The 11,767-nt window shown below is 36.8% G+C and overlaps 1 protein-coding gene across 1 annotated transcript in view; it reads right to left on the bottom strand.

Moving 5' to 3' along the window:
* Positions 1-2,224: 2,224 nt before the first annotated feature.
* Positions 2,225-11,767, bottom strand: part of PTTG1IP2 (PTTG1IP family member 2) — a 33,343-nt gene continuing 23,800 nt past the window's right edge. The window contains exons 6-7 of the mRNA XM_080383142.1: positions 10,639-10,685; positions 2,225-3,834 (exon numbers count right to left, since the gene is read on the bottom strand). Of these exons, the coding sequence (XP_080239268.1) occupies positions 3,785-3,834; positions 10,639-10,685 (97 nt within the window). The 3' untranslated portion in view covers positions 2,225-3,784. The remainder of the gene's footprint in view (positions 3,835-10,638; positions 10,686-11,767) is intronic.

The raw sequence follows: 11,767 nt of genomic DNA, 5'->3' as shown, positions 1-11,767 counted from the left end.
AGGCTGCTGACTTCCCCACTGCTGCCCTGAACATCTCCCCATCATTTCCCCTCAAAGTGTCTTTTTTACCTTTACTGTGTTGCTGTTTGGCCCCCGGCGCTCGGGAGGAGGGGAAGAAGAGCATGCTAGCTGATTCTCTCCCATTTCTTTCTGGACCAACTAAAAATCTACAGAACTGCATGTTCAGCCACTCCTCAGGCACGTACTTAGTGTAATAAGAAACCACAGTTTGGCACACTGATTTTTTTAAAGGATAGAAGATAAAACTATGTATGGGAGTCTGAAACAAATACTGTAAGAAAAAAACCCACCACCAAATAAACAGAAAATTGACTTTTTCAGACTTACTTCTATATGCCTATTTAATACTCAAATAACAATCAGGCAAGACATGGTGCAGACAACTTAATGGACTCATCAAATGCAAGATTTGAGAACTGGCAAAAGGTATGTTCCTGTATTAAGTTATAACAGTATGCTTCAACCTACTAAAATTCTCTTTACATAAATAAATTACACTTAGCAACATTACTCTTAAAGCTGACCCACTTGAGTTTTCAGTACTGGAAATTCTGTTCTGTGCAAAGATAAAACACACATTTTAACTTCTTCATTTACGAGATTGCTCTTCTTTTCTGATAGTAGTACCTTCAATACTAAAATCAACAAGCAAAGTTCACATAAAGACAGGAGAGACTAGAGTGTGAATGTAAGGGAGGTCTGAGATGATTAGCAGAGATATTATAGCTCTATATAATATAGATATTATAGATAAGAGATATTATGGCTCTCCAGCTTAGGTTATGCTGGTTCCCTACTTTCATTTGGTTTATTTGTTCTATCCCTTCCATCTCTTTTGTTGAAAAAGTGTGCAGGAGGGGCAGCTCCTACTGAAAACGATAAATGCTTTAGTCTGCACATCTGAAAAATAAAGATACAATGTCACCTCTTTCTACAGCTGTTTTTCCAATTACCTGTAGCTACACTGAAGCACGAAGACCAGCAACCTTTCCTTTTTTTTTGATAAGCCAACTCCAGCGTTTCTATAAAAATAAGAAATTCTGACACATAGGAAAGCAAAGAAGCCTGCAATTAATGTATGGAAATAAGGATATTTTCCATTCAATTAATTGCTCCAATGAACACAGCAAAGAAAGGTTAAATAATTTGAAGTCTGAAGATTGTTTAGGGATTTTTGCATTTTCCATTAAGCTTTAAGGCTCCTGTCCACAGTAGTCTCATTAAACTAGCAGTTTCATCTTTAACTGTGTAAGCAAAATTACATATTATGTCTACCTTGACTTTTTGCATAACTTGCAGCCTACACCATGAAGTTAATGGTTAGTATATGGTAAGTCTGGTTAAGATAAATTTGACCATAGTTGTTACCTTTTGATGCCCACAACTGTGGCTTAGTAATGACAAGTTAACAAGATGCACAAGATTGCATGGATTTCACTCAACCTTCTCTTTAAATGCAGCACCCATTCCATATTCCCAAAATATTTTGGTTCCCCAAGTACTTCACCAGCTTTGAAATTGTAAGAAAGGTTATCCCTCCTCCCCCTTTTGTTAGAATACATGACAGCCCTTCAAATTCTGTAACAGTTGCTGAAGAAAAACGCTTTTCTATCAAGTCAGGGATGTCACCACTTGGGTTGTGAGACAGCAGGCAGACCTTCATCGTCTCTGCAAAAGTTACCTCCAGGGAACACCATCAGCGTGTTTTATTTCTACACTATCAACCCACTCTTATCACAGACCATCACTCCTCAAAGACAGCCATTTGAAAAATACTTCAGACTTGACAATAGCTGACAGATGAAGAAATACATGAAATTAAATGCAGTGCCAAATAATAAAGTGCTAAATAAGAGTCAAGAAAAAAAGAAAAAAAGGAAAGCTGGACCATTTTTTATGAACAGGAATTACAACACAGACTCAGGAACTAGGAAATATGTTTTAATACAGATTTCTGAGAAACTGTATAGATAAACTTTAAAGAGGTAAAAATACTGAAAGAATGGAAGCGAACACTGTACCAGAGAACGGTTCTCTGGCACTGGAATGAACTGCAATTCACCTCATCACACCTACGAGCGGTAAAGATTTTATTCTACAAGAAAAACTGCAGAAGCAAAAATGCACCCTTTCTGTTCTCCCAAACTCATACTTGATCCCTTCTTTTAAACCAAATCAATTTAAAATTGTATGGAACAACAGACACAGAACAAAATTAAATGTTTATTTTAGAAACACTGATAAAAACATGAACATCTTCAATACTGTACATGTGTTTAATGGACAACATACAGCAAGGGAGGTTACTTAAAGTATACAGAATAAATGGGAACTTTTATTACACTGGGGGTGGAAGAGTAACTCTTTGCTTGTTGCATCATATTGGTAAGCTATTAAGAACACTCAGTGAAAAGACAAGAAATAAATCTTGTTATGGAAATACCAAAAGAACAAGAAAAGGTTAAAAAATACTGCATTCTTTATGGTACTGGTCTGGAGGTAACTTCCTCCATAGCAGCACATAATAGTACTGCGCTTTGGATTTGTAGCTAGAACAGTGCATATAACACACCAGGGCTTTGGCTTTTGCTGACCATTGCTGTGGAGCATGAAGGTTTCATTTTTCCCACTCTTCCCACTCCAGCAAGCAGGCCAGGGCAGGCAAGAAGCCAAGAGGGGACACAGTTGGGACAGCTGGCCAGAACTGACCAAAGGGATATTCCAAGCTGTACAACAGCACGCTCAGCAACAAAAACTGAGGGGAGGGTAGAAGTCTACTTCTGGGAGGTGGTTGATTGCATGACTTGTTCCCCCGACCCTCCTTTTCCCTCACTTAAACTGTCTTTAAACTTGACTCAAGAGTTTTCTTGCTTTTGCTGTTCCCATTCTCTCCCTCATCCCACTGTAGGGAGGCAGGGTACAAGCAGCTAGGGTCAACATTGGTGAACTTGGCATTTTTTTTTTCTTTTTCCATTAAGCTTACATAGGAAGTGTTCACAGTCAGATGTACCTAAACTTAAGAAACATCAGTCTATGCTTATTTCAAGCATGAACTCCTTCCAGTTTTGCTAACTGAAGTAATTTCTTTTCCACATCAGTGATATATCCAAAGTACATACCCATATATTTCCACAACCGAGTTCTAATATTCAAAGTTAAATACACTACCCTCTCTCAATCCTCAGACATGACACTCTTGAAGACCTTTCTTTTACCCAGAGGGGAAAAATCCTCTCCACCTAGTTCTCACCTTATGGTAGTACGTAAGAATGTGACTGATGTATTTTCTCATCAATACCAACCTCAGGTATTTCTGCTGTGGGAAGTCGTGCTTCCATGTTGCCTTTATAAAAAAACAAAAGATACAGTAAGGAAAAATCTTTATTTAGGAACATGTAAACAACTGTTTTAAGTGGCAGTTAAGACTGAATTCAGACACATGATTGTAACTACTACCATCTACATCAAGTAATGAAACACAGTTTTAAGAGGAGTAAAGACAGTATTTCACATTTAACATTGCTTTTAAAAATATCAGCAAACATTTCAAAAGCACTTGTAAAAAAATTAGCTCTATATAGGTTGAAGATAGAAACATACACTTCATGAAGTCTTTATCCACACCTAGTTTTACAACCAGGCAAAAAAAACAAAAACCTTTTGGGGAAAAAAAACCAAAACACCAAGAGAGCCCAAAGGGCAAATGAAAACAAACTATCTTCCGCTAGAGCTGGAACTCCAGAATACAGGAAGGTGCTCAGCTTTATTCATTCTCAAATCTGCTGTATGGATTATCAGAATCCTGGAGAAGACCTGTAAAACAGAACAGGACTGCATTTATCATTTTCTTACCAGTACTACATAAAAATCTTGAGTTGTTGACAACCCTACTGTAATAGGTACTCCATATAAGAAAACCAAAAGGCAATTCTTGTCCTATCAAAGTTGCTCTATTACCCAAACTCTCAAGTATAATAATAAATTTAAAGTGTTCTTAAGCACTCTTATTTCTCAGACTATAATCACAAACAGGTATTTTGTGCATTAGCAGGAGGAGAACATTTATCTGTGAAAAATTCCCACGGAAAAGACATTTCTCATTTGTGAGGTATACTCCACAAAATCCATTTGTGAGACAGTTAATTCTACAAAAATCTACGTGTAGAGATTGCTCAGGAAGAACAGATTCAGACTGGCCAGTGCATAAATTCAAGTCACTGTAAGATCATCCTCCTTTTAAAATGTTAGATGCTGCTACTTTGACTTAAGTTCTACTTCAGTTATACACTACCACCTGTCACATTCAGCCACTTACAGCATTTCTGCAACAGGACAACGATATCCAAGCACAAACGAATATCACTTCTACATGCACTAAAACCTCCAGGGACCACAACAAGAGCATCACTTAATTCAGGTTGCAGTATGTTTTCATGAAGCTTTTTAATGACTTTATCAGAATACTGTTACTGAAAGCACTGCAAAGCCATCCAATTATGCTGAGTGTTTGGATATGCCATCCAACCAACATCTTCTGTAAGGATTAGTCATTGAGCAATTGCTGTTCCACACAGCAATTATTTCACCAGATTTCAGCCAGGAAAATGTGCATACTGAAAATAAAGAAGTCCCATAAGAGTCCAGAGGTTGACTTTTGTGAAAGAACAGTAACACTACTGCTACCTGTTCTACCAAGATTTTTGTACTGATGTCTGCAAGCCCAGACTTCTCTAGCTCATTTCTTTAGGGCACTGGAGACAGAAGGCACCTAAACCAAACAACCCCAATTCCAAATGTTCAGATTCACAATAGTGGAAGTGTAAGATTACACCTGTCACTGCCCAATCTTACAGAACTCCTCTCAGACCTTTTCATACCATACATACCTTTTCCACGTGCACCTGCACACAGATTTTGACCATTCAGTGTTCTATCTGAAAGTCAAAAGCTAGTGGCATTGAGGGCAAACTATACTATTGCCTACTTTGTTGCAGTTGTTGCACTTCTTTTGAACTGCCAGGTTATTTTAAGATGTCAATCAAGAAGCACAACTGCTTACTGCTGGTTATTGTATCAGTAGCTGCAACTACCTACCCACCTGATAGGGAACAGCAAATATTAAGGAATAAATATGAGAAATCCTGTAACTCCTCAGATTTACAAGATTACAAGCAGTCAATTTGTAGAATGTTAAAATCAAAAACCAGCCCTCATATGTAACGGCCCTTACTTGTCAAAGAAGGATTAAGCCAGTCACATTTATAAAGCTTCAGTCCGGTAACATCAAATAGTTTGTTTACCTGGTATAGTACCTTGCATCAAAAGTACTACCCCTTTCTGTAACTGCTTTTAAAAATAATCTTTTGAACATCTGTGCAATAAGAATATGGTTAAATGACAGCATTGTCAATAATTACCTGTCTACAATGTTTTGAGACCTTGAAATTTTTGCATTTTTAAATTTCTAGAAAGCAGCTACTACTTCTCAAATTTTAATCTTACCTTTCATGTGTTTAAACAAGGATTTTTAGTGTCCATTAGTCTAGCTGACAAGCTATATAAAGCTTACAAAAAAAGCTCTTATCCTTGGCCTATTATTCAATCTTTAGTGCCTTCAGATAACATTCCTGTGTTAATACCCCAACCCAAATACAGAGAAGAAACATTTATTTTATTTCCAGACCACCCCCACCGCCTCCCTTTCTCCAGAGTTAATACTTTGGCAGCTAGATCTATGGATCCTAATGTATCTAGCTACCTGAAAGACAACCGAGTAGTCCAATTTTCAAAAATTTTTGCACTATTTGTGTTTTACCCCTTCCAAATACAAAACACATCTACACAACATTTACAGAAAATTAGCAAGAGTAGTAGACATTATTTTGATTTCATATAAATATATGTAATAAAAATTAGAAGTAACATATTTTTATTACAATTAGCATTGCACAAACTCCCTGCACTCATTAAGTCCCACTTAGAAATCAAGGCGTCAAATGTAAAAAAATTTTCCGGAAGTGACAAAAGGTGGTACTAGATTCCCTGACAAAATTAGCTTAGGTTGCATGCTACTCCCTCTACAGCCTGGCAAGTGCTTATTACGCCTTTCTTACATTTTATCCAAGATACATACCTGATACTTCATAGGTCTGAAAGCAGCACAATAAAACACTATTCTCTTACCACTTAAACAGCTGAAATCCAATGGAAACTATGCTCTACATCAGTAGTGCCAATTTAAAATTAATCAGATGATGATGTAAGGTTCCCAATAAACTTTTCCTGTACTACTCTGAGGCACAAATATACTTTTATCTGCACCTGCCCCAAAATACTCAGTCAAAAGCCCTTTTAGATAACTAGTCCTCATATTTCACGTGAATGTGCCACTTTTACTCATTATTGCAGATGCCATTCCTGCTTTAATTTTACTGGATTATATTTAGGACTGAACAGGTACAATTACCCACAATCAGGCATTAGTATGTGTAACTTCAAGTTCTCTGATCTGTTTTATTGTACAATACTGGCACTAAACAGGCATTAAGAATTATGGGTCAATCCAGTGTGAGTATTAGTGGTCATAATTTCAGAAATTGAACTCCCAGGAAAGAAAGTACTCCAGAAGAAATGGCAAGCCCTCCTTCCAAATGAGGATAACCACAGATTTTACAATATCCAATAGTCCTTGCTCTCAAATCTGCATCCAGTGTCTAAATTTTATCCTCAGCATTCTAAGTACATCGTAAGATTATATCAAGTGAGAGGAAGGTGACAGCAGCTCATCACTCGCATCAATTCTTACTGAAGAAGTTGTATCAGGCTCCAGTAAGTGGACAAAAAATAATCCAGACACACATACAAAAAAAGGCACATGACAAAAAAGCTCCTGTCAGCTGCCACAGCTGCTTCTAGCAGCGGCGCTCAAAGAGGAGCTGCAAGCCTATGCTAATTGGATACCATGTCTGGTTCAACTACAGCTCATGTGCTGCCTTCAACCAGACATGAGAGCTCTCTCAACTGCTTCCCATTTGACATGAGAGTGACTACCCAACTTGTAATTTACACTTACAGGTTCAGAAAAGCTAGATGATTGTAGCTTCAGGAGTCTTGTTTGCAATAAAGTCCATTATATGTTACTGCTGAACTTCAATATTGACATACTGAACACTTACAAGAAATTTTAACATCTTACTTCTATTTACCTGCATTCTGAGGTTAATATTTGACCTACTCAGCAGTATTTAAGAAACACTAAAAAAAATTTGAAAGGTACAGTGGTCAAGTATCTTTCATCAGCTTGTATGAAGTAATGAGTCCTCCTAATATGTAGGAAATGAAACAACTGTAAGAAATTAATAGCTCTTCCCAGCAGATTCATTTATATTACATACTATGCTAACTATGCAGCTTCTCAAGTAATTTAGATCTGACTCTCATCACATATCAGTACTGCCCAAAAATGGAATTAACAAGTGAAATATTTACAAAAGACTGTATATGCTGCAAAAAAACCTCAACTAGTTTGCTGCATGTCTTCACCCCTCATGACACTTCTCCTTATTTTTAACCCCCAGATTAACAACCCTATTCTTAACAAACTAAATAGCTTTAACTGTATAGCGATACAATGTTTCCCTGCTTTGCATTCGGAACACTAAAGAAGGTCAAGACAAAATATCTATCTTGAACAGAAGAAAAACTTACTGTAACAAAATACTGAATATAAAAATCAATGTCTGACATAAAATAAAGGCAATAGGATTACATATCTTTAAATAAGTTGATCAAAACCTTTGCAGAACCGAAGCAAGCAGTGTGGAAGTCCAAAACCATGAAAGGCAGTAATTTTGTAAAAATGGAGAGAAAGAATCCTTCCACTAATACCAAGCAAAATCCTGAAATAAATAACAAAGCAGCTTCTCACTAATGCTATATTGAGCATACAATAGCAGCAAATGCAGCAGCAATTAAATTGTAGTTCCTTTGTATACTACACAAGCTGCGAAGTACTCTGATTTCTACTTTAAAATTTTCTAACAGTCAACATGTAATTTGTGTAATCATATTGCATTCATATATGTGAGCAATTGAAAAATACTATCAAATTGTGCAACAAAGAAACAATTCAAAGTGTGTATTCCTGGTTGTTAAAGCTCTCTATTGCTTCCAATGCTCCCAAAGGACTGTGGCTAGAGTGACACCTGCAATGCATTATAAATGTGTAATTACCATTTAAATGGGGTAAGGAAAGCTGGTGGGTGAAATGGGAAAAGGCATTCCCTTCAAGCCAACCAAATACTGAAATTTCAGGCATGCTCATCTTAATCTACAGAGTCAGGTTAACAAAATCATTGTCATTCTGCCACTCGTCCATGTCTACTTAACCGAGAATCCTCTCTGCAGTGCATAAGAGCAAAATAATCTAGTTTCTCTGTAATTATTTGCAGCAGTTTATTAGATTATGCTTAATATGCTAACATACGTATTTACTAGACAGTGAGAAATGATGACAGATAATCCAAGGCTAAAGCAAGATTTAATCTATTATGTCCCACTGAATTATTTTGACTATCATTGTCTGCATGTTATCAGAATATGTTACATACATCAGCGATAATATTTGGGGATTTCAGAATTTATATATATTGTCCTTCACTTTTCCTCACTTAGGTACATCCTTTCAGGATGTGCCAACTATTCATGTAGGAGTTTTGGACAGAAATGAATTCTGAGAATCCAGGCCTCAAATAAATATATCTGATTATATAAATTATTATTGTATATGCAATAAAGCAAACCTGTCAACAAGTAAATTTTATATAGAACTTTGCTATTGAAATTTAACTTTTATAGTTGAATTACAATCTTTTGCAGGTAAACTGCATTGCAAAACATAACTGCAGGAAGAAATTAATATGCCTGACTCTTTGCAAGGTACACTGTCCATTAACACAATGAATGTATGAACTTGTTTCCAAGTCATTGATAGACTAACAAGCTTCAAGAAGGCAAAAATGACACGAGGTCTCATGTCATAGTATAGCTACAAGCAAGATTTGTTGAATTTGGCGTAGGTATTCCAGAGGCACAGACTTGTACAGTTTACTCTTCAAGGAACTCAAGTACTTCAACAAAGCATTCTGCTAAGATCTGAAAGTTAAGCACTGAAAACAGAATTGTCTTCACTAAAACACAGGACCATCCAGAAACAAGTGAACTAGTTTCACAAGCAGAATGTAACTGCACACAGCCTTTTGAAACACCACTTAACCCCAACACAGTGCTTTGGTAAATTAACTGCTATACCGAATTCAGGACCTTGTTCGCTCCTTAGCTGCACTGCCTCAAGGACATCCAAAGTTCTATCTGTATTTGTACAGAGCGCTACCTATTATTTTGGAGACATAGCCATTTTCTTAAGTTCTTCACCAGATCTATCCCAATGATTGAGACTTGTTGAGATTAACCCTACAGTCTCCTCTAAGGAGGAACAAACTCAACTAGTGTGTGGTGTTTTGTGTTGTTCTTTGGATTTCGCTTGGTTTTTTGAAGTCTGGACTACTGTTGTCAACCACCCAAACCTCTCAAAACTGAATATACAGGGTCAACTATCCTATACTATAAGCTACCACAGCTCGTGACTGATGTTTAACAAATATCGCTTCTAGTTTCTGCAACATTCTTCCTCCTGCAGCTCAAGCTTCACAGTGGTTTTCTTTTCCTCCATTCCAGTAGAGGAGCCTATTTTTGCAGATGTTCCCCAGGCAGAGGATTCCCTGTAGACTGTCTGTATCACTGCTGCATGAGCCAAAGGGCAGGCTGCAGATTCAGGAAGGCATTCCAGACTCTGCCAATCAGTTTAACAAGAGGATGAAAATTAACAGTTTTGAGTGACTGTTCAGACCCCTAGAATCACCTTCTCTGACATTAGTGTCATTTGCATAATAGAAAGTGCAGCATAGTTTTAGCATAACTGTCTCTGAATAACACAGTATTACTAACCCTATGAACAAATCAAATGAAAAGCACAAGTACTGACAAGCCTAGATGATAAGTGCCTCCTATACAACACAGCAGGTCTTGCAATATTCTTCTCCTAGACCACAGCTCCACTTAAAACCAAAGAAAAAACAACACATTTCATCTGTACATCAGGCTGCATCCTCCATCCTTCTTTTTTAAGACAGATTTGAAAAGCTTGCTATTTGCTGATGATCTTCTATCCGCCTTTAATAACCATGAGTCTACTAGCCAATTTCAACTAGATTAGTTTATCACATTCAAGAACAAACAAACCAACTCCCCAAAATCAGTACTCTCACTTAAGAAGAAACAGAAATATATTTTAGTCAATATATAAGTGCCCACCCCAAGCAAACACCCCATCCCGCGTATTTTCTCTCGCCCAGTGTGAGAGTCAGTGCAGGAAGAGAACAGGAGTATGACAGTGATGGGATCAGGTGTTCAGGTGACAGAAGACATGCATCAGTAGGGAACTGCACTTGATTACTTCTGCTGCTCATAAAGCAGCTTGTTTCTGCTGTGAATTTTAATAATAATTAGGAAAAAGGAATCAATTTAGGTACTGAATATCAAAACAAGATTACCACATACCATACTTCTTACGTATTTCATCATGCTTCAGTTTTCTTTCATGTTTCCTGGAACAAATAAAGGTATCAGAATACAAATTACTGTTTTGAGCTGTAAGCAAAATGTAATTACATCTGAGAGAGACAACGGCATTTTTTGAAATTAGTATGAAATGACCTCAAAAAAATGAATTTTCAGTTACACATTTTATCTATATTCACTTTATGTATCTTTAAGATTCCCTATAACTTTTCACTAATCAATAATGTCAAAATAAGATTTATTTGCAAGCATATACAGAAAACACCAGTATTTTCTTTGAAGTAATGCATCCACATATATGTACACATACACACAGAGGTATTCATCTATACATAACAAGCAAAGCACAATATTGGAAGATTCTCTAATGTTTTCCCAGCAAGGAGCATAACTGTAACATCTAGCTATTAATGCAGTGTGTTTCAGAATCCTAATTCAACATATTACTTCTTTGTTTAATCAGTACAGCAAGTATAAGTGAAAACTACTGATTTCTAAAATCTAGCATGGTAACCATGCAGAGAATGAAATACAATAATGTGCTATATGAAAATTGAATCCTCTATGTCATCTAAATATAAGACAGTTTTCAAGACTATCTAATATTGCCAAACAAATTATTCACGTAAACCAAGTGTCTGATCAGCCAGTTTCTTCTTCCCCTTCCTCCTCTCCCCTTTTCAAAGGTTAAGGGAGGAAAAAAAAATGAAGGAAGTTTAAACGGAAATCATTCCATCATTCCTCAGATAGTTCTCCTGTATTTCAAAGGGAGCATCTATTTTGCTTAGTTTAAAAACAAACAAAAAGTTCCTACACAACTGTTTCACTAAGATGATCCAGGATCTATAGATTTTGATGAAAGGATAAAGTTTAGCAAAACAATGTTCCTCAGAAAAAAACCCAAGTGTTTGTTGCCCCATCAAAATTCAGCCCAGCTAGACAAATTGTGACTTTTACCCAATTCTAATTTGCACATATTCAGCAGAAAGCTGCTAAGCACCGACAGCTTAATTCAGCAAAGATCCCATCTGCCCTATGCATATTCCATCTCCAAACAATTCTACTGCTAATCAGATCCTGTGTGTCCTCAGAAGCAATTATCTGCTTC

This window comes from Falco punctatus, assembly GCF_963210335.1.
Source record: "Falco punctatus genome assembly, chromosome: 4".
In the NCBI taxonomy this organism is placed as follows: Eukaryota; Metazoa; Chordata; class Aves; order Falconiformes; family Falconidae; genus Falco; species Falco punctatus.
The sequence above is the reverse complement of the archived record's forward strand: the minus strand, read 5'-3'. Positions and strand labels throughout refer to the sequence as shown.